Source organism: Poeciliopsis prolifica, unplaced genomic scaffold (genome assembly GCF_027474105.1).
Source record: "Poeciliopsis prolifica strain line A6 unplaced genomic scaffold, Auburn_PproV2 SCAFFOLD011, whole genome shotgun sequence".
Lineage (NCBI taxonomy): Eukaryota > Metazoa > Chordata > Actinopteri > Cyprinodontiformes > Poeciliidae > Poeciliopsis > Poeciliopsis prolifica.
This window is the reverse complement of record NW_026562386.1, coordinates 2,327,215-2,354,601: the sequence shown is the minus strand read 5'-3', so window position 1 is coordinate 2,354,601 and position 27,387 is coordinate 2,327,215. Positions and strand designations below refer to the sequence as shown.

The 27,387-nt window shown below is 40.3% G+C and overlaps 2 protein-coding genes across 7 annotated transcripts in view; one reads left to right on the top strand and one right to left on the bottom strand.

Moving 5' to 3' along the window:
* The window catches only part of rnf111 (ring finger protein 111), a 29,650-nt gene extending 12,942 nt beyond the window's left edge, over nucleotides 1–16,708 (top strand). For 4 of the 5 annotated variants that reach the window (XM_055036462.1, XM_055036460.1, XM_055036459.1 and 1 more), the window contains exons 4-15: nucleotides 3,679–3,833; nucleotides 5,641–5,838; nucleotides 6,603–6,970; nucleotides 7,404–7,650; nucleotides 8,899–9,256; nucleotides 9,334–9,459; nucleotides 9,565–9,682; nucleotides 10,592–10,675; nucleotides 12,689–12,784; nucleotides 13,039–13,125; nucleotides 13,536–13,639; nucleotides 14,853–16,708. In XM_055036462.1, the coding sequence (XP_054892437.1) occupies nucleotides 3,679–3,833; nucleotides 5,641–5,838; nucleotides 6,603–6,970; nucleotides 7,404–7,650; nucleotides 8,899–9,256; nucleotides 9,334–9,459; nucleotides 9,565–9,682; nucleotides 10,592–10,675; nucleotides 12,689–12,784; nucleotides 13,039–13,125; nucleotides 13,536–13,639; nucleotides 14,853–14,970 (2,059 nt within the window). In that variant the 3' untranslated portion in view covers nucleotides 14,971–16,708. The remainder of the gene's footprint in view (nucleotides 1–3,678; nucleotides 3,834–5,640; nucleotides 5,839–6,602; nucleotides 6,971–7,403; nucleotides 7,651–8,898; nucleotides 9,257–9,333; nucleotides 9,460–9,564; nucleotides 9,683–10,591; nucleotides 10,676–12,688; nucleotides 12,785–13,038; nucleotides 13,126–13,535; nucleotides 13,640–14,852) is intronic. The other variant, XM_055036463.1, reaches the window with a different exon arrangement.
* A 2,225-nt stretch (nucleotides 16,709–18,933) lies between these two features.
* The window catches only part of myo1ea (myosin IEa), a 46,740-nt gene continuing 38,286 nt past the window's right edge, over nucleotides 18,934–27,387 (bottom strand). Inside the window, exons 20-29 of one of the 2 annotated variants that reach the window (XM_055036457.1) lie at nucleotides 24,616–24,730; nucleotides 24,361–24,530; nucleotides 24,135–24,280; nucleotides 23,126–23,272; nucleotides 22,747–22,907; nucleotides 22,517–22,603; nucleotides 22,230–22,437; nucleotides 20,791–20,826; nucleotides 19,197–19,366; nucleotides 18,934–19,114 (exon numbers count right to left, since the gene is read on the bottom strand). In XM_055036457.1, coding sequence (XP_054892432.1) covers nucleotides 19,038–19,114; nucleotides 19,197–19,366; nucleotides 20,791–20,826; nucleotides 22,230–22,437; nucleotides 22,517–22,603; nucleotides 22,747–22,907; nucleotides 23,126–23,272; nucleotides 24,135–24,280; nucleotides 24,361–24,530; nucleotides 24,616–24,730 — 1,317 coding nt within the window. In that variant the 3' untranslated portion in view covers nucleotides 18,934–19,037. The remainder of the gene's footprint in view (nucleotides 19,115–19,196; nucleotides 19,367–20,790; nucleotides 20,827–22,229; nucleotides 22,438–22,516; nucleotides 22,604–22,746; nucleotides 22,908–23,125; nucleotides 23,273–24,134; nucleotides 24,281–24,360; nucleotides 24,531–24,615; nucleotides 24,731–27,387) is intronic. The other variant, XM_055036458.1, reaches the window with a different exon arrangement.

Genomic DNA, 27,387 nt, shown 5'->3' with positions numbered 1-27,387 from the left:
TGATCATATAGGTACAGCAACAGAACGTCATTATTCTGAAATATGTCGAATTGTTCTTCTCTTCATCACCCCCCCACCCCCAGGCATGTTGAGAGTCATATTTTCCCCCATTCATGTGTAAATGTCTGTTTCAGTACCCCTTTTAATCTGTGATCCTGCACAAACGTGGTCACATCTGTCACATGTTTTTTTTCTCCCCTCACTTCTCTCACCACATCCCTGTTTTCATTTTAGCTCCAAGTCACTAAGAATATATGTTTTCGGTTCCTTAAAGTTGCTATCCAGAGCTCGGACGGTCATGATTTGCCTTCTTTCCTGTCACTTTTCAGATCTCCTCTCTCACTAGATAACGTAGCGATGTGTTGAAGTGGGGGATGGGCACCAGTGGAGCAGGAGGGTGGAGAATCAAAGGCCGACAGAATGAGCAACGAAATCTCTGTTCATGCTGACATCGGCCCTGTTTGCTAACATTCAACTGCAGTTTTCGTCACTTGTGTCTGTTAATTCGTACTACAGTCTTATTATGTGCTGGGATTTCACATCTATATATTAAACAGTAAACTGTTAGAGTTGTGTGACATTTAAAAGCAGCTTTTGGCATCATCAAGAAGAGAATAAGACTTTTTTAAAAAAAAATAACTAACGTGTCCTTCCCAGGGGTGTTTTCTAAGAGTAATAATTTGAATTATGAATCAGTATTTGTTTATTCATGTAAGTACTCTACAATAGAAGTGCAATAGAAGACGTTTCTATTAAGTTGGCTGCATTTTACTTGTAGTTTCCACTGATAATAAATAGCAGCAGACATGTTCACCGGTCTCTGCTTAGTACATGCAGACTTTTTTTAAAAATGTGATCTTCAGGTAGATTTTCTATGTAACTTGTTTCCAGAAAGCGTAAGAAATCTTAAATCATGACGGGAAAGTCTGCTGTATAGCTGAGTGCCATAAATTGTTTACCACTCCTCACTCTGCTATTCCTGCCCTCCCTCCCTGTTGAACTCCCAAACTCCCAACCTTAGCTGTCACCAGCATCAGCCCCAGCAGCTTACTCCACATTGCCGCAGTGCACGCAGCCCGTCACTCTCCTCCCGTCCCCGGGGGTCCGGGCCTCGTGTCGCTCTGCCTTGGCACCACCTCAGCCCTGCCAAGCCCCCGCCATTCCCATAGTGATCATATTTATAACCTTGTGTTTTCCTCTCTGCTGGAACCCCTCGTCCCCAGAGGTTTCCAGTGGTAAACAGATATTTACAAAATAATCCCAGTTCTGCTTAATTAGCAGCCCTTCCCTCGTGTCAAGCCGTGGCCCCTTGGGGTCAACCCAGAGTACAAGGAAGTCCAATTACACTCCCCACTCATCTCCTCAATCTCTCTCTACATCCCAGCCTCAGCGCCGGGTTGTTGGGAGTTTATTATTGCACCCGGGTTATAAGTTGGTTATAAGTTGTAAGTTGCTGTAGAAAGAGTGTAAAAGGTAATTTTTGCTTCCTCTTCATACCACTTTGATTGTGTATGTGAAAGGAAGTGAGCAGATGGGAATTCCCCATATTGCAAACGGCACGAATAAAAGCATTTCCTGCCTCATGGGTGCAGAATGTAATGAAAGCCAACGATCAGGCTTATGTGAAAAACTATATTATTTAAGAAATTTATATCATTACACAGTAAATTTACATCACTGTAAGCTAATGCAAAAAAAAAAAACTGTCTGAAAAGAATATTGTATATTTTGTTTCAGCACACACAGTTCTCATATTTAGTATTCAGGTCATTTCAAGTTTTTAAAAACTAGTTTTATTTTTTAATTTGAACTGAAAATAAACAAATAATCAGGTGCATTTTTCTTGAAATTGCAATTACAAGTTTGCTTTGTGCATAAAAAGCGGCAATATTTGCAGTAAAGTCTGGCTTTTACTAGTTTCTGGATTTCATTGAGGTCTGACCAGAGGACTCCAGTTTTAATCAGCCCCAGTTTTCCTTTACAGGAACAAACGGACAGCATAAACTTTGTTTTAACTCATAATAAAAAAGAAAGTAACAAGCATAGAACATTAAAGGATACAACGTGCAAGAAAATTCCTAAAAAACAAATGTCACTAACCTTTATCTGATTTTTACCAAACACAAACATGTATAGTGATTTTTTTGTCTTTACAGGTTGAAGAATGTGGGAATTATTTGATTTTTGATGTATTTAATAAACAGAGTAAAATATATATATGTAAATGAGTCACTGATCTGTGGATCAGTGACCTTAATACATTTGAATTTGCTGGGGAAACAATTTAAAATGGTGATGCACAGTTAAAAGAAGAAACAAAATTGTATTTCACCACAGGTCAGATTTTTGTTCCTTTTAACAACAAAATAAAGCTGAGCAGACCAGCAGAAGAACCTCACTGTGGTTTGATCCACTGCTTATAAACTAAAATAATGAAACAAAAATCACGTGATTTCTATTAGCTTTAGTAACGTGGGAGTGAAATAATTTATTATGCATAGTAAAGAAACATCCTTGCAGGCTACAAGGCTGTTGACATCATAAAATGTTAAACATCAAAATTAAGAGTCAAACTTTCCCATCTGTCTGTAAACTGAACAAACAAGAAAAATCATGATTTTAATTCAGATTTCTCATCTGATTAAATCATTCTGTTAAGGTTTTCTCTCCAAGATCAAACTCTTTCTCCGTCGCTGCTGGATATTTTTCAAAAGCGCTCCACCGGCAGCACTCAGGTCCCCTACCTCAACGTCTCCATGGCAGCCTGCTTCATGGCACTCCCACACAGCTTCCTGCCTCTTGGGGTCATTCCTCCTCCCTCTGTTCACCCGTCTCTCGCCGCACCACGGAGGGAGCTGTGGCTACTCCCTTGTTTCTCACCCCCGTCTCAGAGGCCGCGGACAAGAGCAACAGGAGCCTTTGAGAGAGAAAATTAAAAGACAGAGGAGAACAGGGCGAGAGGACGAGGAGGCGCAGAAGCTGACATTTGAGGGGCATGCAGGAAAATTAAAGGTGTCTGGGGAATAAAGAGGAGGATTTGATGCAAGTTGTGCATTCTGAGTTCTTGTGGTTGAGCTGCACACTGATTATATTAATGTCTTCAATATCAATATTTATTTGATTGTGTCATTTAACCTTTGGATATGATGATTCAAAGGTGTATTCTTTATAAAATAAAATAAAAACTGGATAATACTGACCATCCTCTTCATTAGCCCATCTTTGGAAAATAGTGTTTCAGTCAGAGGCTTCTTTAGATTTACTGTAATACAGACTGCTACAAAAGATTTTTCTACAATAACTCTTTGAGGAATTTGAGGTAATGAGTCACAAAATCATTTAATTTCCTTTTTGCATCAAAAAAGTATTTTTGATTTAAATATCTGGGCATTTTTTATGCCGATTTGTCCTCCGTCTTGTACACTTGGTCTTTACACTTTCCAGAATAACCACTATTGAATTGCTTCACTTGTTTGCATATTCAATCAATCAATCAAATTTTATTTGTATATTTTCAACTCTTGGATTTTATCGCTGTGTCTGTCAGCTTTCACTAAACTTGAATGTTCTGTTTCAGAAAATCTCAGCACCACTGAGTTTTGAAAATATAACTTCTAGTTCTATTCCTCAGTTTTGTCTTGGAGGTAATTTTTCTTTTTTATGTCTGCTTGCATGCAGGTCACGCTCAGTCGGGGGTCTTAGTAGGATTTGGGGCAGTAGTTGTGCCCAGAATCGGCTCCAGGAGCCGCGAGGACGTCACCGGCTCTCAACAGTCATCCAGCCGCTGCGCCAGAACCCCGGGGAGGTGGTGGATCTCACAGTGGACGAGGATGGTAAGGTGTCCAACTTCCAGCTCAACGTCTGGCCTGAATAAAATGAACACGTCTTGATTTTTAAAAAAGTCGATTTAATGTGAAAACCCTCAATGTATTGTATTTGGCTTTTAAGTTATAGTATTGCCTAGCTGTGGAAAAGAATGAAAACAATGAGTAGTTTCTATATTTTTTTTCTAGACCAAAAAAAATCTGTGCAAAGTCATTTGTACAAGTGCAAAAAGGCAAAACAGTACGACCATTTCTAAAATTTACATTTTCACTTGTTTATATTTGCATAACTTCTAAAAACAACCCAAGCTCCTAAAAAAAAAATAAAAAAAAACCTCCCAGCTGTTTTCTGTCAATCAATAAATGTATTTTTGTGCCTGGAAAACGAGTAATTTCCAAATCTTCCCAAATATTAAGTTGGAGTCAGTGGGCACCTCGCTGTTCCCTAGCAACCTTACCAAAGCCCTGTCCTTCACCTAGCAACCAAGTGGAACTCCAGCATGATTGGTCAGCTGGTTTTACTGCTGCACGTAATGTACAAAGGCTGCTGGAAGAGACAAGTGTCCTCTGTTTGCAGATAGTTTTCTGTGTGGGTGTAAACATTGAGTTTAGGGGCGTGGCCGACAGCAGCTTATTTTGATTGAAAGTGACAAAAGTCCTAAAAACCAGCTCATCCTGAAAGGAGCTCAAAATAGGCAGAACTGACCAGACTAAAATCTCCTTATTTAAGAATGATTTTGTGCAAAAAATGTGATGGACATATTTTTTTGATAGACAAATTCAAGGCTGCATAAGAGGTTACCCTCAAAGTACAGAACACTATTGATCAAGAAAGTCTGCTCATTTAAAGATGCATACAAAGTGCAGAATGTTTGATGCTTTGACTCATTTATGTCTCTACTGAAAATTAATTGGGTTACAGACTGTTCAAAACATCCAACTATCTGTGCATCCTTATTCCTATGGGTTTTATCCTTGAAGTCAAAGCTTTCCTGATGTTATACCTTTTACTTTACTCACTCAATTTAAAATAGCTTTGAATAAAATGTGAGCTATTGTAGCAGATGTGATAACAAAAATTTTAATTAAAAGACAGGAAAAAAAGTGTTTATTAATTGAAGAAGTAAATCACTATTATGCATCAGTGAGCACCGACTTGTACATAAGCCAGCAGCCATTAAAGCCTTACCAGTTCTTTAAAGGCACAATTCTCAGCCTGGGACTGAATTCAATCAAAACACTTCGGCAGCAAAGCAATTTAACTAAAGTGGACTGTACTGTGTGTGCTTCTCTGTAAACTCTCCTCAGTCGTAGAAACAAACCTTATTATCCTCTCAGTATTTGCAGCCTATCTGCTTTTCATAATCTCAAATTAATTTTTCCCTCCCTCCCCTGAGAAATGCAAACACTGGGAGGCCTTTCGCTTTGGTCTGCATTACCCCGTAGAGGGCAGCAGCGGCTGCCCTCTACGGCTCAAACGCTAAAGTTTTAAAGTGGTCCACCCTATTAACAAAGGAATAAAAAAAGAAACTTATTTATGTTTTTTTTAACATAAACTTGACAAGACTTTGTCATAATTAAAGAAAAAGCAAACATAAGTATTGTACTAACTATGAGACATTCATTCAGCTTGCCTGTCTTTTTTTGCCTTAATTTACGGCTGTTTCTCTTCACTAATGGTTTGTAAAAAATATTGAATTAGGGCTGTAAACAGACTGTTCTTATCTTATCAGACTCTGGAATCACTGTGCATTAATTATTGTCATTAATATCTTTTCTAATTTTCTAAATTTTGTGTTATTTTTTTTCTCTGCAGATCTCTCAGTCGTACCAACAACCTCCGGCAGCATTCACACTCAGACAGTAAGGTCGTCCTCTTCATCGTCGTCCTCCCATCACGCCTCTACCTCTGAGCTCAATGATGCCCCGGGCCCTTCCACCAGCTGCGCAGGTTCAATGCCTGAAAGTGTGCACACGCAGAGAGCCAGTGGTTCTGCTCGCACAGCCGCAGAAGGTACGGTGACATGAGGACAGTGAAACCAGCTACTGTTGACAGATCAGCCGTGATGTCTGGTTTATGTTTACAGAATGGCCACATATCCTTAAAAATCGCTTGAAAGTGTATGTATCTAAAATTAAGGCCTTAAAATGCCTTAAATTAAGTTGGCCTTAAAGGTGCAATATTTTTTTCTTGTATGACTTTTCTGTCAGGCCGATGTTTGAATTACATTTGAGACGTTTCTTCATTTTATTCTGTGACTGAATGCTGTTGTAACTCGCTGCTAATGTACCCTTGCTAACTAGTAAAAGGTATATTAGCAGCTATATATGGAGTGAAAATAGAGGAAGGAGAAAAACTAGGTAGCTAGCTACAATTGGAAGGAGAAAAGCTGTCTAGGTTAAATAAACCTAGATAGTTTTTGGCTAGGTATGAGAAATGGAAGGAGAAAAACTAGCTGGTATCTAGCTAAACCAAACTAGCTAGCTAAAAACAGAAGGAAGAGAAAAACTAGCTAGGTAGCTATCGGATCACGTCTCTTGCCGACACATACAATGAAACCTGTGCAAAAAAAAAAAAAAAGCTTAGCCCCACAAGGGTTAAGGCTGTTTCTTTTGTACATTTCTGATGTGATACAGATCTTAAATTTCATTAATAACGGTCTTAAAAAGGCTGGAAGAAGTCTTAAATTTGAGTTGGAGGAACCTGATAAAGACCTTGTTTTTAATCTAATCTGTGTTGAAATAATCTATCTTGTGATTCATTTTTTTTCTGTTCAGATGACAACAGACCAGGCTTGTCTGGTACAGGAGGAGAAAACTCAGGCACAGCCATGCCCAGACTCCCATCCTGCTGTCAGCAGCACTCTCCGTGCAGCGGCCCCTCTCCTGGTCACATGTCCCTCAGCCACTCCCATTCTAGCTGCTTGCAAGCGTCCTCCTCTCAGCAGACCGCCGGCTCTCAGCACAGCCACAGCAACACTCACCACTTTGTCCACCATATCCATCACCCTGCACCACAGCCCCCGGGAACTTTACCCTTTCAAGAGCCGAGCTGCCCTGTGGAACGCCCCAGTGCTCTGCCTGCCCCCTGTGCTGGAGTTAGCAACAGCAGCAGCAGCAGCAATGCATCCCACTACCATGACCAGGTATGAAGGAGCTGAAGCTACAAAAACACTAAACCTTACCTTGTATTTTTGCGCTAGTTTCTACTGCAAATATCTTAGTACATTCAAAATAAGACAAAAGTAACTTTTCAACACAATATAGGTGCTTGTTTTAAGTAAATAATTCCTTTATACTGATGAAAATGTACTATTTATAAGTACATTGCACACATTTCAGCAACAAGACAGTTCAAAGTGCTTTATTTATTTTTTATTATCATGGCTGTATAAACTCAAAGTGCTTCTTCATATTTCTTCTATGTATAAACTACAAATCAAATCTGCAGGATGTCAGGAATTCTGCATATATTTTCTTTTATATTAGTTAGAAAAAACTACAACTTGTTTCGCAGATTGAAATAGACTGATGCCATTCAGTTCTTGCATCCTCAGTGTTTCCGTTTCCCTCCCACAGCAAACCCTGCCAGTGGACCTGAGCAACAGCAGCGTTAGAGGCGGTGGCACCGGGGGTGCTAGTTTCCATGGCAGCACGTCAGCCTTTGACCCTTGCTGCCCGGGCTCCTCCTCACGGCCCCCTGCTTATGTTTCACATGCCACCCCAGGGCCCAGTCAGCCAGCTGTGGTGGACTCATTCAGCTCCTCCATGGTGGCTCAGCCACAAACACAACCTCAGCCCTGCAGACATTACATGCATCCGCCTTGTGAGTACAAGAAAGAGTTGCTGATTCCCATAATAATTCAGCATAGAGAATAAAGCTGTGTGATGAGGAAGTGTGGGTGACGCTGCACCACCCATATTTCTGTCTGTCAAGTTTATTCGTGCCGCATGTTTCAACAATAAGTCAGTTCGAAGTTCTTTACATGATAACAGGGTTTCCTCCAGAGAACTTGCTAAGCGCGGTGGGCGATGGGGCAGTCATCCTGCGACCCTCTTTGTTTTGGAGTTAAAAATGTTGACAGGAAATCAGTAGCTATTAAAATGCATTAAGAGTACTTAAACACTAAATATAATGTCTTAAGAAAAGGCTAGCATAAAACCATTTCTTACTCTTCACTTATTTCATCTTTTGGTCTGAAGTGACCGAAATATTTTGATAATTTATCTGTGACTTGTAATTTTATTTGCTGAAGTTGTTAGTCTGGTAGAGACAGGCAGTGGTTATGAAGTTCTGGTTTATAAAAATAACATATCATAACAAAAACACTTTATTTGAAGGGGTGTGCATAAGACTGACATGACACAAACATGACATAACACCTGCTGTGAACATGAAGGAGTCTTCATGAATGTGTGACTGTTATCAAGTGTCATTGTATAAATTATGACACTTATGATGCAAAGTTGACATTTATAATGAGGTTTTAATGCAATATTACATTAAAAGTGCACACCCATTCAAATAAAGTGTTACCAAATGAATAAACAATGCTCAGCCTGGTGGGGGGACAAGTAAAGCCTGGTGGCCTGCCAGGCTTAAAATACACTGGGGGAAACCGAGAGATAAAAATAACTGCTGCGATACAGAGTCAAAATAAAGAGAAGTGTTTATGTGGATGTCGTTTTGCCCTTCCGTCCATCGGTCCATCTTTTCGTTCATTGATGTGTCCGTCCCTCCGTGTCCCTGCAGCTTTTGGCTTTTGCAGATCCTAAACTTGAAGTCTGCAAAGTTTATTCATACTCTTGAGCTATTTTTAAAAAGACTGGAAATAAATAAAACATTTTTGTTTTGTGCTTGTTTGGAAATATAACAATTCAAGTTACATTAATTAATAACTTTTTTGTGATCTCTTGTTAATCAGAAAAAGAGGCAACTGGAAATTCCTCATTTGTAACTTAATATCTAAAATGGAGCAAAAGCCTCATTTCTCAGCACAGTCTCTGTATTTTACGGTTAGTTTGGTTTGAATAGATTTACTGACTCTTTCCCCGTTTCTTTCCCTGTTTCCAGATGGCTCTCTGACACGATCCCTGCATCATCAGCCCTCCTCCGCCTGCCCTCACTCCCACGGGAACCCCCAACTCACCCCACAGCCTCCTCCACAAGGCGAATTCCTCATTCCCCACTCCTTTCATACGCCACTGCCATCCCACCCTGCAGGTCACTCGGTTCCTCCAGCACCTCCACCTCCCCTCTCCGCCCACCACCTCCCCACTTCCACCGTGCCGCTGGCCCAGCACCTTCCACCAGACCACCAGACCCTGCAGCACCACATGCCGCCTCTGGGCCCTTCAGTGCAGAGGATGCATCAGCACGAGATGCTGCAGAGGATGGAGGTCCAGAGGCGGAGGATGATGCAGCACCCCACGTGAGTATCGCCACCACGGGTTTGTAAAAGTTGCAGACGTTTATTGGTGAAACGCGTGTATTTATTTTTCTTTGCAGGCGGGCGCATGAGCGGCCACCTCCACACCCCCACAGGATGCACCCCAACTACGGCCACGGACACCACATCCACGTGCCACAGACCATGTCTTCCCATCCTCGCCAGCCTGAGCAGAGAACGACATGGTGGGTTTATGGCTTCGTCTTTTAATCGATGATGTTTGTGTTTCTGAAATGTCTGGATTTCTACCTGCAGCATCGATGTAATAATGACTCTGTCCTGTTGAACAGGGAGCTTGGCATCGAGGCTGGCGTGCCAGTGGCTTCGTACACTTCAGGGCACCTGCACTCTCACCTGCCCCACTACCATACTCCCCCGAGACTGCACCACTTCCCCATCTCCTTAATGGTAGAAGAGACCTTTGCAACTATTAGCATAGAAGATGACAAACACATTTCATACAAAGTTTGTGTTGGATTCGTTCCCCTGGGCCTTATTACTAACATTAGTTACCTCAGAAACAGTTCCTCAGACCTCATGAATTATGCATTAGGAATTAATTCGAGCTCAAAAAGCATTTTAAGTCTGCGCTCAACAAAACCAGGGTCCTTGACCTCCATCTAGAACACCTTTAGTTTGCAGTTTTGCTTTATAATTTCAGATACACAATAACACATTTTGCTGGACGATAAATTGTCCCAGACATTATTGCGATAAACGATAATATTGTTTTGAGACCATTTTGAAGTAATGGTCATGACATATTAATGCAATAACACATTCTCAAAAATCAACAAATTTTAAATTTTGATGAATATTTAAGTTTGGAAGTGGAAGACATTTTAAATATACAAAATAAATGAAACAAACACCAAATATAATGAATTATGAATTCTCTGTGAACAAAGGTCAAGTTGAGACTAAAGCACCAATTTTTGATAGACAGAGATAATTTGTTGGTCTATAATGTTTGTTCTGTGTTAACCAATAGGTTCATTTGAAAAAAAAAAGGAGAAAATTATAACTAATGCAAATGGAAATGATTGAGTTTGTTTTAATTTATCATGCAATAAATTAATTTTTTATTACTGAAATACGTTCAGAAAACATTTTATTTTATTTTTTTTAACTACATGCATTTGTGTAATACCTAATTTAGTTTTATAAATCACATTTACAACATCAGATATTTAGAAATGTTTGTTAAAAAGTTCAACGTCTCTTCTTAAACTGCATGCAATATTTTGGCTCCACTTTAAGTGCTTCACAGGGCCGAGTTGTAATGTTTTTATATTTGCCCGTCTTTGTTTCCTGCAGCACACTACTGGCATTTCTGAAGTGACCTACCCGCACATTAGGTACATCTCATCGAGAATGACTGGCTTTGGAAGAACCTATGAGGTGAGAACTGCACTTCCTAAAGCTGAAGATAAAGAATCAAACACACACATGCACACACACACTGCTGCATTCAGTCCCATCACCTCTAATTTTAGCTAGTTTTATCCAATCACTAAATACAGGTAAATTGGATACTCAGTGCTTGGCAGCTTGCTGTGTGATGCGAGTCCTGTTATTGTCATGTAGTTGTGAAACTTTGTAACCGGGAATAAGGTTTAGACTTTCCACTTTGTGATACAAACTCAGTTTCGTGTCACAAACTCAAAAGACTGATTCCAGGGTGAGAAACGGTTCAGCTCGGTGGCGCCGGGTGTGTCCGTTTTTACCATTCTTTTAAAATGTGACTCAGCTACAGAGGATGATGAAGACGACGACGAGGCCAATGAGACGAGTTTGTCAGCTTTTTCAGTCTCTGACGTGCCGATGAAGAGAAATTGGGTTTGGCTAAAATTTTTATGAGGTATAATATGAGAACATTATTTATTAATATTAGGAGCAGACGTCACGTCTCACCACGTGTGAAAATGACAAAGTACAGAAAAAAAATAAGACAGTCATTTGGAGTTAACATTTGAAACATTTGTTTTTAGCATCTTTAATTAGCATTAGACAAAATAGGACTACTTTTGTCCTATTTTAGTAGGACAAAATTTGTATTTTGTCCTACTAAAATAGTTGTCTTCGATCCCAGACGATGCAGATCCTTAACTTTGAGATTTCACGACCCACAACAGACGGCGATTGAAACCATAAATTTATTTAAAAAAAAGAGGAACTGCTTCTTTTTCGTTGCTATTCTTCCTCCCTGTTATCTCAGACCCACAATAAACCGCAGCTGTGTCTCAACATGGGAAGGAAAATGGTTTCCTTTGAAATGGCTTCTTATATCTTCCTCTATTTGTTACACCTCACAGAAACTTTAAATGGCAACAGTGTTTAGAGTGTTATTATCAGGATGACGCCTAGTTATCACTAGAAAGAAGAAAACGTAGATTTTTCAACCATCGGCAAACTAAAGCTGTCATTTCTGAGGCTAGCTTTTCTGTTGTGTCCTTATGACCTTTTAACATTTATAGAATATCTCAGAATATTTCAGGCTCTTTCGGTACCAGCTGACATCTTTGCAGTAAGTCGCCAAAGGGTTTAAATATCTGTAAAAAGATGCAACGTAATAGGAAGCTGCAGGAGTTAAATTTATGTACAGAGCACACTTAAAAACTTAATCTACAAGATGCAAGCATTTTTAAAAATTTATTTAGTTGTTTTTTAATGTGTAGTAATAAAATGACACACGTACATGTACTCATCTCTCAGGTATTTACATTTATTCTAACCATATAATTACTTTATTCTGCTTCCAGTGTTATGATAAAAGTATCTTGCAACTTGTGACTCATGTAGCTCTCTTGGAATATTATTCACATATTTATTTATCATTTGTGTTTTCACATATAGCACCTGTACATTTAACTCTAAACAATGATAGCGTGACAAAATTTAAGAAGCGTAAAATGAGAAACTTTAGTTCTTTAGATGCGATCTCTATTGTATTCACCTGCTTTTCATAAGTAGATTACAAACCATTCAATCATCCAGTCTTATTTTGTTGAGCATTTTTCATACACAGCACATCTAAAGCATTTAGATCAGATGAAATAAGAAAAAAGTAACAGAAAGCAACGACACATAAAAGGTGGTGCATTAAACTACCAATTTTGGATTTAGTTTGAAAATTTGCACACAATTGTTGTGAGAAAGCAGATACTGTGAAAAAAATATTTAAACTCAGCTTGAAGTCCCACTAAAGAAAAAACCCCGAATACAGTGAACCAAAGCTGAGGCTTAAATCTAAAAAATAATCACCGTTTTAAAAGACTCAACTTAAATTAGCTGCTTTTAGAAGCTACCAAGGAGACACTTTGTCATTATTTGTGCTGCCTGGCTGAGCGAACGCAGCCATTCAGGCTCTCAGTGATGTTGAAGGAGAAGCTAAGAGCCGCTTGTCTCCACCAGGACCTGCTGCATTTAGAGGAACGACTTGGGACTGTGAATCGAGGAGCCTCTCAGGGAACCATAGAGAGGTGCACCTACCCACACAAGTACAAGAAGGTAAAACCTTTCTCTCCGCGTTTCATTCTGTCTCACAATTTCTCAACACACGTGTGCATGTCTGCTGCAGTGCGTTCTGGGACAGAGTGCGCAGTGGTCTTTTGTGCTCTGATGTTTTCGAAAACACTGTAGTGTCTTTTACCAGAGATTGCAGCCGTGAAGATAATGTTTGGGGCGGGGTGGGGGGGAAAGATTCCTTAGAGGTTTTCAAATGTACCTAAACAAGCAATCTAACACCCTGCCACCCAATACAGAAGGTGTTGGAGAGAGACATTGACCAACAGTTAACCCCTGAAGCTTGGGCATCTATTGGGAAAAATATGCACGCAACCCCAGAATCGGTGAGAATCAAAACGAACAAATCAATTTGGAAACATGTCTCTGCTCACATGTACGTTAGATTTTATTGTTATCCTTGGGGGCCGGGAAATTCGGCTGATATCTTTTTTTTCATTTATTAATTTATTATTATTATTATTATTATTATTTGGATTACTTTGATTTGTTTAGCATTGAGACTAGAGATATAAAGTGTTCTTTTCTGTTTCAGGACCAAATGACCATTCTCTCTGTTCCCAAATTTTAAGTTTGTTTTGTTGGAAAAAAAAAAAAAGAATGATAAAGTTACTGTTACGGGGCTTAAGCCATTTGTTTTTAACGTCATGCTAGGAGTTTAGTTGAGCAGTTTGAGTGATTTTATTGAGAGAATTTGCTTTTAAAATCCCTGTCTCCAAATGTTTCTGCCTGACAGAGAAAGCTGCACGGCAAACAAGACGAAGATGAGGGGGCCGATGAAGACACGGAGGAGAAGTGCACCATCTGCCTGTCGATACTGGAGGAGGGGGAGGACGTCAGGTAAAGCTCTCCGCTCTCCCGGGAGTTCGTCCTGCCTTTTTCTCACAGCTTTAAATGTGTTCAATTATCCGTTCAGAGGGGCGTGTCCGTGAGCCAGGTGCAGTCGTTCCGGTTTCCTGCCATCCACCGGGATTTTCATTTTTCTCTAAAAACAACCCAAAGGAGTTCTGGTAATCAGCAGAAAAGTCCCAGAGTGCCTTAAAATTACTGGCCTCATGGAGCTGCTTTTTGGCACAGGCTCAGGTTTTCCAGGAGGAGACGCTGCCCCCTGATGGCAGAAAGGCTGATGCGTCTAAATTTGAAGTCGTGTCTGGTTTTGCCTTTAGCGGTGCAGTTTATTCCCGATTCCTGCTGCTCAGACCAAATCTTAATGACAATTACTCCAGGGTGCTTGAAGTTCTTGAAAATATTTTAATTTCAATTTGTTTGTTTTTTTCAAGGCTTGGAAAATCCTTTATCTGTATAAAGTCTGTGGAAATGCTTGCTACTAAAACTGCACAGTCTTGAAGTGAAGTACAATCTAAATTTGGAAAACGATATTTACAGTTGGATCCAGATATTTTCATACACTTAATAGAAAGACATTTATTTTCTGTCTGTCTGAAGTTAAATCAGACTAAACTTTTTTTGTTTTAGGTCACTTAGAATCACAAATGAGAATGTTGGGTTTTTTTAAATTTCATTTGTGAATATTTATTATTCCATAATGTCTCAGTGATTTGTTAATTTGAGTAATTAAAATAAAATTTGGCTTTTATTTTAAAAAATTGGCAGACTTTTTCAATTTAATTTAGTGTTTTGTTCACGGACCAGTCCAGTGTGTGGGAGTGACATTTCAAAACATCCGATTTTTGCTGGAGAATGTAGAGTACTATCACAAAATATAAATCATTAATAACATTAGATCCTATAATGGTGAACTTAAACTGTCTTCTTCTATTTATTTGTATTGTTTTTATTTCCACAGTTTGGTGCTGAAAGTTTGAAAACTTAAATTGAAAAGTGTGTGAACCCTCTAATAAGCCGGTGCTGTGAATCAAATACTGAGAATTTGATTTCGCAAAATTGACCGAGTCATTTGATCTGATGCATTCATCTCCTTTCTCGCCGTAACAGACAAAGTTTGCTTTTCTGCAGTGACTGTTCTAGGACATGTGGTCAGATCTCGAAGCTCTAAAAGTGACGTCCGTGCGTTTTTCCCCCCCCCCCGCAGGCGCCTGCCGTGCATGCACCTCTTCCACCAGCTGTGTGTGGATCAGTGGCTCCTCACCAATAAGAAGTGCCCCATCTGCAGAGTGGACATTGAGGCGCAGCTGTCTGCCGAGAGTTGATGCTGTTTTCCCAACAACACTTTTGTTTGTTCGGAGTTTATTTTCAGATCATATTAACTTTCTCTTCAGTACTGCAGTCAACCAAAGATGGCACGAATTACCTGCGCAGCTCTACTACGAGGAAAAATGAAAAAAAAAAAAAAAACACACAAAAAAAACCCCCGAAAACAAAAAAGCATCGAGCCTAGAGTGCCAGCTCTCACACAGTAGAACAACAACTAGATTTCTCCATTATGGATTTAAGATTTTATTGTATTTATGAAGCTTTTATGTAGCTTTTGATTGTTTCCTCAAGTGTCATTTCTGTTTTGTTTCTCTGCATGTTTCCTTGCAATGCATTTCTTTGCACATATAACGTGGGCTCACCACGGCCCGCCGAGTTGCAGGTGAGGGGAGCTGCTCTAGTAAAGATGCATTTCTGTAAACCTAATGCCTTGCTTTACTAGAATAGAATGTCAACCTTCAGTTTAAACAACAACAAAAAAAAGAAAAAAAGAAGAAGAAAAACAACAAAAACATTGCAGGATTCATTTTACCAGTCATTGTATTGATTAGTTTATGTTTAGCAGATGTGGATTGTTAGTGAAAGATGTTTTTTTTTGGTTTTTGTTATTTTGTTATTTTTTTTCTTCCAAGTAAATCAAGACATTCCTAACTAAGGAAATATGTTAAATCAGCTGCTGTATTAGTGCACACCCAGTATTTCTAGAGTGGAAATCAGCTCCATGGTTCACCTCACTCCCAGGATATGCACATGCTTTGCTACGACTACACCTCCACCCTCCCGCACCTTCATCGGGCGACAGCACCCCCGTCACCATCCCCGCGTATTTTAGGGAGCCAGAAAAAGAATGTCACACCCCCCTCTCTTGACTGTTGTTTCCAAACTGAGCGATTGTCGGGAACTGCTGTGAATCTTTTCTCATTTTTTATTCCGTCGGGGTTCTTCCCACAGACAGACGTGCGAAGCCTAACTAAGGGTTTTTTTGGTGAGATGATCTCAGGCCTGTGAGTGTTGAAGAGATTTGAAAACTGGTGATCATGCTGTTAAAATTGATACTGGCAGTGGCGTTGACTTTTTAATCTTCTGCGTGAGCATGCGAGTGTGTGTGTGTGTGTGTGTGCGCGCGTGTGTGTGTGTTCAGAGGGGAAAAACACAGCTCAAGTTGAGATTTACTGTTTGTTCTCACACTTCTAACTGATTTCGCCACCATCCCTCTCTGTCTCTCTCTCTGTAGTTGAGCAGCAGCGTCCATCTTGGATGCTGCGGAAAGAAAAAAAACAAAACACTAATACTGTTGACTAACTCACTCGCATAGACTTGCACAAGAGAGAAAACGGTAGATTAGTAGTGAATATGACAGTGTGCTGAGGCCATGTGTTTCCACTCTGATGATCATGAGGGAAAAAAAAAAGGAAAAAATATTTTGAGCTGAGTGTTGAAATGCAGTACTTAAAGCAGGTATCCATGCATTCATTGACTTAAAGGCACCAGGATCATATTATGTGGGATTTATATTAGTTTTGAAAAATAATATTAATAAACTTGGATAACTCTTGTTGAGTCCTTTGATTGATGTTTGATTGAATGAATGTTTGGATGGAGGCGTTTTTGAATTAAGTGGTGAATTTGAGGGGCAGAAATCGATCTTTGTTTCTCTTCTCTCTCTCCAGATCATGAGTGTAATGTTTTCCATTTTCATGCATCTTAATATTTATTAAAATACATATATCTTAATATGTGTTATCTTTTTTAAAAAAAAACAAACACTGTAGCTAAAACAGTAGTGCACACCATAGGCGTAACTCCCTGAAGGACTGGTGGGGACATGTCAATTAACTATCAAATAAAGGCCACTAGAGCCAATAAAACCTTTTAAATATATAGTGGATATTCAGATCAGTTATCAAATAGGATGAAATATTTCATAAAGTATATAGAAGTCAAAGTTTGTTCCATTTTAAACCATGGCTCCCACAGCGACGATTCAGTAAAATTAAATAAAAGAGGAATTCGCCTCTTGCGTCTTTACAGAACTGACAAGAGACCAAACCGTTTATGGATTTTTACATCCAAACATCAGCGTCTCGGCTTTAAGCCACATTTTATTGCATCCAGTGATAACTATGGTCTCTCTACTCACTAACTGCTCCAACCAGAGCCCCCCCCCAAAAAATTTGTGTCTTTAATATTTGCTCCATTAGAGACACATATCTCATCTGCTATGTGTGAGTCAGCGGGACAAAAGGTTTTGCCAACCAACTGAGGGAAAGCTGTGGAGTCAGTATTCAATGAAAGTCTTCATTAAAGTGTGTATTGTCACAACTGGTGACAATACACACTTTTAAAAATTACAAGGACTTTTGGCTCCTGGAAAACAAAATACAAAGTCATTAGGGTTACTGAGAGCTTTCTGTGTACTGCATACACAGAAATAAAAATGAGAATTGTGTCCTTTTAATAATTTTTTTTTTCCAGGCAAAGTGAGGATGATGCTTGTTGCAAATCGGAGTAAAACAAAATTTTAATAAAAAAAATAACTTTCTGTGTCTTTACCTCCTTGTGAAGGTTGTCAATGATCAACTAGTAAATTATTTCAGCAGAAATAAATAATTACCAGTTTGACTACTGAAGTGCATTCTTTTTAACGCCCAGCAGGGGGCGTTAAATATCTTGAAAACCCGTCTACAGCCTCACTTATTCAAACTCCTGGCTTTCCTTGATAAGTATATTAATGTTAATCTGCAGGTGTTCTGTAAAAAATATGTTCAGCATTTTGTCATGCAATGTTACAAAGTTTAATTAAAATACTCATCTATCAGTGTGTATTGCACAAAGGATCTGTTCACCATATTTATGACCAAACTATGTTTATTGATGCAGTTTTTATGAAAAAAGTCCCAGCAGGTTTTCACTGAGTACAGCATAATGTGGTCGTATGACTGACACAAAACTAAGGAACGTGTGTCAGGACTGCGGCAGCAGCGCAAAAGATGTGCAGAAACACGAACCAGAAGCAGCTACAAAAAAAAACAGCCTAACAAAAACATAAATCCATACACCAAGTAGCAGAACTGGAAATAAAAACAGCTCTGTGTTTCTCAAAAACAAAGAAGGAGAAACTAAAAGTACATTCCTTGCGTAAAAACACACAGAAATCCTTTTAAATTCTGCCCGGCAACAGGCACGCTCCTGCTTAAGAACACATATACAGAAATGAGATCCAGAAAATGCCTGTTTGTCTTAATTTCATGTAAACAAATGATTTTCTTCAGTAACTAGGCAACTTCATTGCTTTTGCTCGTCACAATCTGCAGACGAAGCTCTGTGGCCGTGACGTGAGACGCCGTCTGTGTCCAAGGTAGTACCTGTCCCAATAAAGTGCTAATACACCACAGACGTCCCGCTCAGGCTACATACTGGTGTCAATAGAGAATAAAAGCAGGATAAAAAGTGAGGGAGGTTTACCAGCTAATACTCTGCCTCACTGCAATGCCCTCAGAATCAGAAGAAAAAAAAAGAGTCTGCTTTGGTCATTCAACTTTTAAAAATCCTCATTCAGCATTTTGATTCTTTACACGCCTGTTAAAATGTCTGCGTCACAATAAATATTCCTGCTAAAACTGAAATCACTTCAGTTTCCTTCAACCTTCATCTAGAAGCAACGTAGTGGAAATAAAAGTCAAAAACAAAATCACAGCCTGGTCCCAGAGATTTAGCCGATTTCATTCGAATGCTTCGAAACGCTGGAGCGCACGTCCTCTATAAGATATAACACGGTAAGTAAAGGGAATACAGAGATCCATAAATACAATAAATAGTTTGTTCAGTACTCAGAGGGGACAGACCCCAGCGGTCTTTGTGTCTTTGGAGAAAAGCCTCATCTTTGGCCCGACAGGACCGATGTTTGGTCTGGTGGCGTAACTGAGCGTTACGTTGGGTGACTGTAAGGCAGCAGTGGAAGAAGAGTCTCACAGTGTTTCCTCTCCCCGACTGCAGGCTCTGCAGCGCCCTCGGAGGCCGGGGCGTGGCAGGCGCGTCGCGTCGCCCTCACAATTAGCAGCTCCTAGATCTTTGTCACATAGTTGTTGGGGAAAAGTCCCTGCTTCCCGCGAAGTCGTCCCGTCCACCATCCGGAAGCGTCTGCTCAAAACAGAGCCAGGCACGAATGAATGAAATGAAACGAAGCCGCCAGTTTTTATCCGTCGCTCTTAAAGGCGCTCACCCTCTTTGATGATATCGATGACGTCGTCGGTGTTGAAGCTGAGCTCGTCCGTGTCCTGAGCGTCGTACGCGTACAGGGCCTTGCACTGGGGCACCTGGGGTTTGGGTTTGGGCGCCGGCTTCGGCCGTCCTCCACCCGGTGGAGGTCTGTGGGCTGAAGGTCGGTGGGCCCTGATTCAAAACAGAACAGAAAACCGGCTCTTGAGTCAGTCTTGAGGACACAGTGAAATATTTAAAGCCCATGCGCTGCAGCGACTCAGGACAGCACAGGTTGGTTGGATGAGTCAGAAAAAAAACAGCAGCATGCAAACATCTGGGCACCCCTGTTCTTGATGCAGAGAAACATCTCAGAACGACATCCAGGAGGAAAATATCAGACATTTGTGTACCGTTTCAGGAGAGTTCACCTCTTATTCCTAAGCCTTATTGTTTCACAGTAACGGAAATGGGAACAGGAATAAAGCAAAACCTTTTTTTTTTTAAATTTAGTCTCTGTTCCTTATTGAAGCTGTAGGACTGTGCAAAACATGACAAAACATTCATATCTATATTGGGAGGTATTTTAGGATTAGTGTTAAGATATTTTCAGAGAAATTATAAAATTCTGTACAATTATTTCTCCAAGTTTTGTTTCCTGTGGCTCCGTTTTGAATAGGATGAAAAGATTTATTCAGATTTTTGTCTGCAGTTTATATCTGTGCAGACATTAAAACTGCAGCAAACCTTTTTTCCTTTTCTAGTTTCTGATAAAAACAACTTAAATGCGTATTTTGTTTTACATCATGAATGAAAACAACTTTCTTTATATGCAGAAAAGTAAAATGCTTTGGCGTGAGCTAAAGGTTGCTAATTCTAAAAAAATTAAAATAAAGAAAATATGACAATTTGCAAAACATTTTTAAAGCTGCAAAGTTTTCATTAGTTGGGCTTTTATGATGGCGACTGTGACAACAAGCACTGGAAAAAGTAAATAATAAAGTTTAGTGCCCTAACACGGGTTGTATTTTGGGGTAATAAAAATAAAAATATGCCTCAACTGTGTTTAAAAAAATCAGATTTGATCAACTTTTGACTAGTTGACCATATTCTCAGCAACATAAATAAACCAGGGGTGCCCAGAGCTTTGAATCTGTCTTCAATTCAAAACTGAATGTATAAGGTAAAATGAAAGCAGATCGCCTTAAAATTCTACGGTTTTAACATTTTTAGCCAAATACTCAGGGGTTTTGTGATGTGCCACATTGTGCCACAAGATGGCGTCCTTGCACAGGACGTCACTTTCCCTGCTGCACAGTGAGAACTAAACTAAACCAGTTTCACTGCAGAAAAGAAAAGAAAACACACATCCTGAGACATTAACTTTTCTCTCAACACCAACCCAAACCTGATACAGACGACATTAAAATGAACCAGAGACAAATGACCCAGAAAACATCTCAGTGAAACACTACCAGGCGATCGTACTGCAGTGTGCATGTGTGAGAATCCTGCTGGACATCAGCAGCGGACGTCTAACTAAAAGTGAGGCAGCGCCAGCGTGCTGCGCTGCTGAAAGCTTTTCCACCACCAGAACCACTGCAAACACTCCAACTCACATTCCTCCGTTTGAAGTTGGCCGTCCGCCTCCAGAGCTACAAAAGAACGAATCAGCCAAGTGATGTCAGATTAGAGAAACAGAGCAGAGGCATCATCACAGTGTCAGGGCATGGCGCTCCTCTCAGAGCGATGCCGTCTAATTCTGGCGTTCCCCAAAACCTTTAAGCTGCATTCAAGAAACAAACTCACAACCAGGAACTGCTGGTCAAACATTAAACAAGGCCAATACAAACAGCATCAACAACACATATGTATTTCGTTTAGTTTTTTTTTAAAATGAACATGTAAGGAAAGAAGATATTTTTCTAATTTTAACATTGTTTGTTTTAATTTCCTGAGAGGAAACATGGACTCCACTGCGTAGAGTTTCCTTTTGTGTTGTATTTATATTCTTTGTTTTGTATTTAATTTGTATTTTTTTGTATTCTTTTGTGTATGCTTACTGTGTGCCACATTTTTGCCTGTGAGCTGCTGGTAACTATAATTTCCTGAGGGAGTCTTCCCAAGGGATCAATAAAGTCAAGTCTAAGTCTAAGTCTAAGTCTTTTGACCTCTGATTTATGAATTACTGATCTAACCTGCTGCATGTTAAAACAATAATTAATAAAAAAAAAAATGTAACGACAAGTCTTGTAATGCAAAACCTTAACTCAATCAAAAACAATGAAAAGACCTTAAAAACCATTACTGGCAAAAAGTATCAGTACACTGGAGACAAAATAACAAATATGTTAAACTGTCGTACTATAGAATCGACCTCTAACCTATTTATAAATCTATAAAAAAGGATAGAAAATCAAGGAGGATAAAACCACCACACCACTGCTTGTCCAGCCAGCGGAGAGCATTAAAATCTGCTGAACGGGTAAATTTCAAGACTGCACAAATAAAAAAACCATGTGTTCAAATATTCATTTTTAAAGGGAAGAGATGGGAGATCATGAATTTTAACTACTATTTTGCCAGAAGATGAAACTAAATAATTACATCACACATTTTAAAAGAAAGTTAAAACACAGAATGATTGAAAGTTAAAGACTCAAATATTTGAAATGTGATGCAAAACTTTCATGATGGTGATTTACTGACTTTTTGTTTTTTCCTTCATTTGTCTGGATTTAATTGTTGGTTTTCTGCTAATATTTGTAACTTAGAAGCTGAATAGATTCAACCTTGACCTTTTGGATCTATAAATGAATGAATGAATTATTTTTATTCATTCATTTTGAACTTCTTTCATTGCAGTTGGAGTTTTAAATGACCATCAGTTGTCGTCATTATGTGTATGTCTGTGTTTTAGATCGAGTGAATCGAATCATGAGCTTCATTTGTCATCTATTAACTAACAATCAGTGGATGTTGCACATTTCCATCACGTCTCATTTCTTTTGCGAAGCGCATCCCGCTCTGGCGCTGCAGCTTTGTGCTGAGCTCTCACCCTGCGGCGCCCTGGTCCGGGACCCTCAGGCAGTCCAGGTCCGGCTGCTGCCGGCTGCCGCCGTCGCGCTGCCTGGGCTGGTTGATGTTGCTGGGCAGAAATGGGCGGGTGGAGTCGATGGAGGGGGGATGCCTCTGGCTGTGATGCTGCGAGTTCCTCTGATTGGCGATGTGGTTGGTGTTCTTCAGGCCGCCGTTCTGATGGCCGGCTGCAGGGAGGAAACGCAGGAAATGGTCTAATAGATGATGTGAAGAAGAGAGACGCTGCGGAGAAGCTGACCGGTATACCTGGGGGTCCCGGTGCTGCTCTTGAAGGCACGTGGTGGTTTCTGGACGTGTTGGAGCGACTCTGACTGAAGCCCTTCCTGGTCGGACCTGGCATTCATTCGCAAAACACAAAAGCAACAGATTGACGCTACCATAACCTGCAAAGGTTTCATCCTTTCAATTCGATTCCCACGTCACAGGCGGTTCTTTGAGCGAGCATGTCGTGGTTCTGCTTCACGGCCGATACTCACGTGTGTTCTTGGGAAGGCCCGGTCCGATGCTGACCTGCAGGGATTTGCTCGAAGGCTTCAAGATGGCCACATCTCCCTGACCCTGAACAAACAGCACCTGCCTGGAGCCGCCGCCGCCGCTCATGAAGCCCCAGTTCTCCTTCTTTAGCTTCATCTCCAGTCTGGAAATTAAACGCAGTGTGTTTCTTTATATCCCTTTCATTAGTTTCTTTCTCACAGTAGTGGTGATATTATTATTTATTTATTTTTTTTAATGTGACAAACATGTTTTGTATGGACCCGGCCTAACCTGCTCATAAAGCGTAAAAGTTCACCTCTAAAAGCAGCAGAGATAAATCTGAAGGTTTAGCCGTTTCCGTTTCAGGATGCCTGGACTTACGTGTTGTTGAACTTGAGCGGCAGCTTCCTCTGAGTTTTCTCCTCGAACCGCCGGGACAGCAAGCTGATGAACTCCGTCTTAAAAACGCACTCCAGCAGGCTGTCGTACTCTTGCTCATGCAGGATGATGAAGTCATCCTGCAGGGTGCTGGAACAAAGACGAGCTTTGAGCAAAGTTATCGAGTCAAAACCCATCTTGGAAAAAGTATCATCAGTCCCTCTATTGTCTTGTTTTGTGTGGAGTCGGTTTTCACTTTTACACTCAGGACCTCACAAGGCGGCTCAGATCAGGAGGGACGGCAGGAGAGGCCCAGCAGCACAAGGAGAGTCTGTTCCTCATTTTTACACCTGGCTGAACCACCTGCTTGCTCTGTGTTTCCCCACAGAGTCAAAAGCCACAAACTCAAATCAGCTGCTCCGCCTCTGAGCCGCGTCTCGCAGCGTTTCTTTGGGCGACGCAGAGACCACGACTCTTCCAGTTTGCTTACAGATTTTATAAAATCCAGGTAATTTAAGCATTTCTGACTGTGAAGCATTTCAGTTTTGTTTTCAGTCAAATCTTCTCCGTATGTTTTCAGTGACCTTTACAGGAACAAATAAGATCCCAGACTTTTGCACTGAAGAGTCTACAGACTTTAAGTCGTCCCTCAGTCAGCGTCTCATTTTAGAAGAGTTCTGGTTTCTTAAATTCATTCCTATTTAGTTCATTTTTAAAGCACAAATTCATCAAGACGCTCAAGAACTAGCCAACATGTTGGCTATTGATGCTACTGATGTAAGATGTTTTATGCAGGACCATCATCTTAAACTTTTTGGTAAAAGACTGAAAATCCAGGATTGTTTTAAAAGAAACCAGATTAACAAAAAACCTCAAACCTTTCACCTCCAGTTTCATATTGTGAGGTGGATCAATGTATTTTACTGGGATTTTCTCAAGTGTTCAGGGTGACCCCGCCTCCCAGCCCCACTAGGGACAAGAGTGTTAGAAAATGGATAAAAGTGTTTTCTACCTGAGAGACAACGCCAGGATTTTCTCCACGTCGATCTTCCTCTTCAACACCTCAGTCACCTGACCTTTCTCCGGTCCCTGCTTCACCTTCTCTCTTCCAATCAGATACACACTTTTTGGGGTCAAGATCAAGTCTCTCTTAATTCCCTACAAACAAAAAACAAAACAAAAACAGTTGGGGGATTGTTTTAGTTGCCAGAAAGAATCCAGAGAGAGAAAAAACAAACCTTGAACCGCCGGTCGTATTTTGTGACTTTGTCAGCGAAGTCGATCTTTTCTCTTTTGGCCAGAAACTGCCGCAGCTCCGGCCTGTCGTCCATCCCCAGGTAGTCTCCGATGAAGTTTCTGTTCAGGCTATGCCGCCGCCTGTCTTTCCGGTTCAACAGCAAATCAGAAGCTGGGAAAAAAAAAAAAAAAAAAAAAAAGTCAGAAAGCCGTGCAGGAGCTGAAGACTTGTGACGCAGAAACGGGTTTCTGCTCACCTTCCTCCCTCATCTGGACGTATTTCTTGCGGGCCATGTATTTCCTCCACGCCTTCTGGATGGTGCGGGCGTAGCCGTCAAACTTGCGGTCTCTTGTCTCTTCCAGGAGGAAGAGCTATGAGGAAAAACAAAGAGGGAGAATAACACACCAGACATGCCTAATGCACAGACTGGAGCTCAGGTGCAGCTGAAAACCAGCCTGACTTCAGTGATAAACGGTGATTTGATTGTTTCTGAATGAGAATAAAAACTTAACTACTGGATAGAAAGGCTGCTATCATCTTGGATTATCATTTTCATGTTATTTGCGTAATTTAAATCAGTAAAATCTGAGCAGCTTTTTTCAGAAAAAACAACAACCCACGATCGACATTATTTGAGTTTTAACTCTTTTTTCTCTAAATATTAAATTTGCTAAACTTCTTTAGTTCCACTAAACGAAATGTCCAGATAAAAATGTCAGTAATTAAACTGAGAAAGTGAAAATCGTGTTGTGTAGATTAGTTTCTCACAGAGATACATTTCAAAAGTTTATTGCTAATAATTTTGATGATAATGTCTTATATCTAATTTTCTGGAGAAACTTGAATATTACATGAAGCCAAATTTAAGAAAATATTTTCTAAAACAAACATCAGCCACCTAATAATTCTTATTTTTTATTACATTTAAAAAAATAAATTAATTAAACTTTCAGAGAAACAAAATTTTGGGTTTTAATTAAGTGGATTTATATTCATCAAACTGAGGTGGTTAAATCTGTGTAATTTAAAGTTTTGCTTTTTGAGCTGAGTTTCTGGAAAAAATTAAGATCAAAACGTTTAATCTGGTTTCATTTCTAGTATTAAGATTGTTATAACAGGTCATTGAGTTTGGGAAACGACTGAATCTTGTCTACATATTAAAGACGAAGGATTCTTCAGCGTGTCCACGAACGGCTGCAGCACGCAATTTACAGCAAGACAAAGTGCGACTGTGTGCACAACCAGCGTTCATTTCGCTCCCCTCCGTTTTCAGATCCATTTACTAAGAGAGATTAATACGCTTATCAGTTTGCTCTGAGCCTGCCGGACTTCTTGCCCCGTTTATGTCATTTCCTGCTGCACCTCTCAACGCGCAATGACTCTCTCTGCCCTCTCCGTGCGCCAGACTAAACATCCCGTCCGGCATTGCAACGGCCCTGGCATCAGCACGGCCCGACCGCAGGCCGCAGCGAGGCCGGAGCACAATACTGCACGTCGAACGAAAACCACAGAGAAACAACAGTCAGCAGAAAAACGCCCTGAGTCACAGCCTGCGAGCGTGACGCTGTGTGATGACTGGAGCTTCAGCGGCTGAATGGGTCCGTCCAGGTACAAACAGTCGAGCAAGGCGTCAATATTGAAAACAGGTTTGGCAGAGAAACTCCTACAACACCTGGTGTCTCACAGTTTTCTCTTTCATGACATCTTCGCTCATACGGTTAATTAACAAGGGTCAGCGCCTTATCTCACAGCGGCTTGTTTTCACAAGCCTGTCAGCTCAATTCAGCCATCTGGCCTGCGTGATATTTACCTTTCATTAGCCGGAGGTTGGGGGGGCCGCAGTACATGAGTAAAAGGCACTCAGGGTTAACGACAAGGCCTGGACAGAACTAAGATGTCTGTCTGAGCGAGTTTCTAAAAATACATCCGTGGGTGTGTGAACGCTCGCTGCTGCTTGATGTGTGTAGCTGCTAATAAGCAGGCTGTACACGCGCGCACACACACACACACACACACACACACACACACACACACACACACACACACACACACACACACACACACACACACATTGCCTTCAAAGTAGTTACAGCAAGAAAGAACAAGCCTCAACCAAACTCCGAAAACAGACAGCCTGAGTTTGTGTTTTTAGTTTCGGAGTCGTGTTGACTCACCGCTGACGTGTAACCAGAGGTCAGGTTCAATCTCCTCCCCTGTGACAAGGACTCGAGCGCAATTTGGGACTCTGTTGCCTTTTACGGTGTTTAGAGTAAAAATATTGGGTTTCGTTTTTTTCCCTGGCTGACAAGAACGCCGACACACTTGCAAGAACAGAGAATCTTATCGGTTTAGCTCCTGTGTAAATAGACAAAATTAGCTTACATATACTTTTAGTGAGATATAGGAGCTTGCTTTAAGTGAATAATTAAGTCATAAGTGAAATAATCTGCCGGTGGAATCAGCATCTTTTCATAAATATTAAAAAATAATTTACTTAAAAACGAGCTCCCATGTCTGCTAGTTTTATCTTATTTTGAGTATACTGAGATATTTTCACTAGAAACTAGACCAAAACTACTTTGTGTCTTTTCACATCATAACCTCAACCTTCAGCGTATTTTTATTCGGTTGACCAAAACAAAATTCTGAAAATGAAGCATTGCTTAAGATTTTCTACAATTCATTGTCCCCCTCTCCTCTGAAACTCCCCAAAAAGTCCAGTAGAACCAGTTGCTTTGAGAAATCACAAATTTAGTAAGTAAAGTAAACCCATGTGCAATTTAATGTTGTTATAAATTCGGCTATTGTGTGAAGAACTCAGTGTCTTGCTGGAGAACATCAGTGAATAAACAGCATGGAGAAAACCAAAAAAAGGAGATGGGTCGGGGATAAAGTCCTAGAGAAGTTTAAAGCAGAGCTTTGTTGTAGAAAAGTATCAAGAATTGCAATAGCAGCATCATTTTATGGGAATTTCTTCTAAATCCAATTAAGACTCTATGACCTGACTGAATAATTAATGCTGAGAATG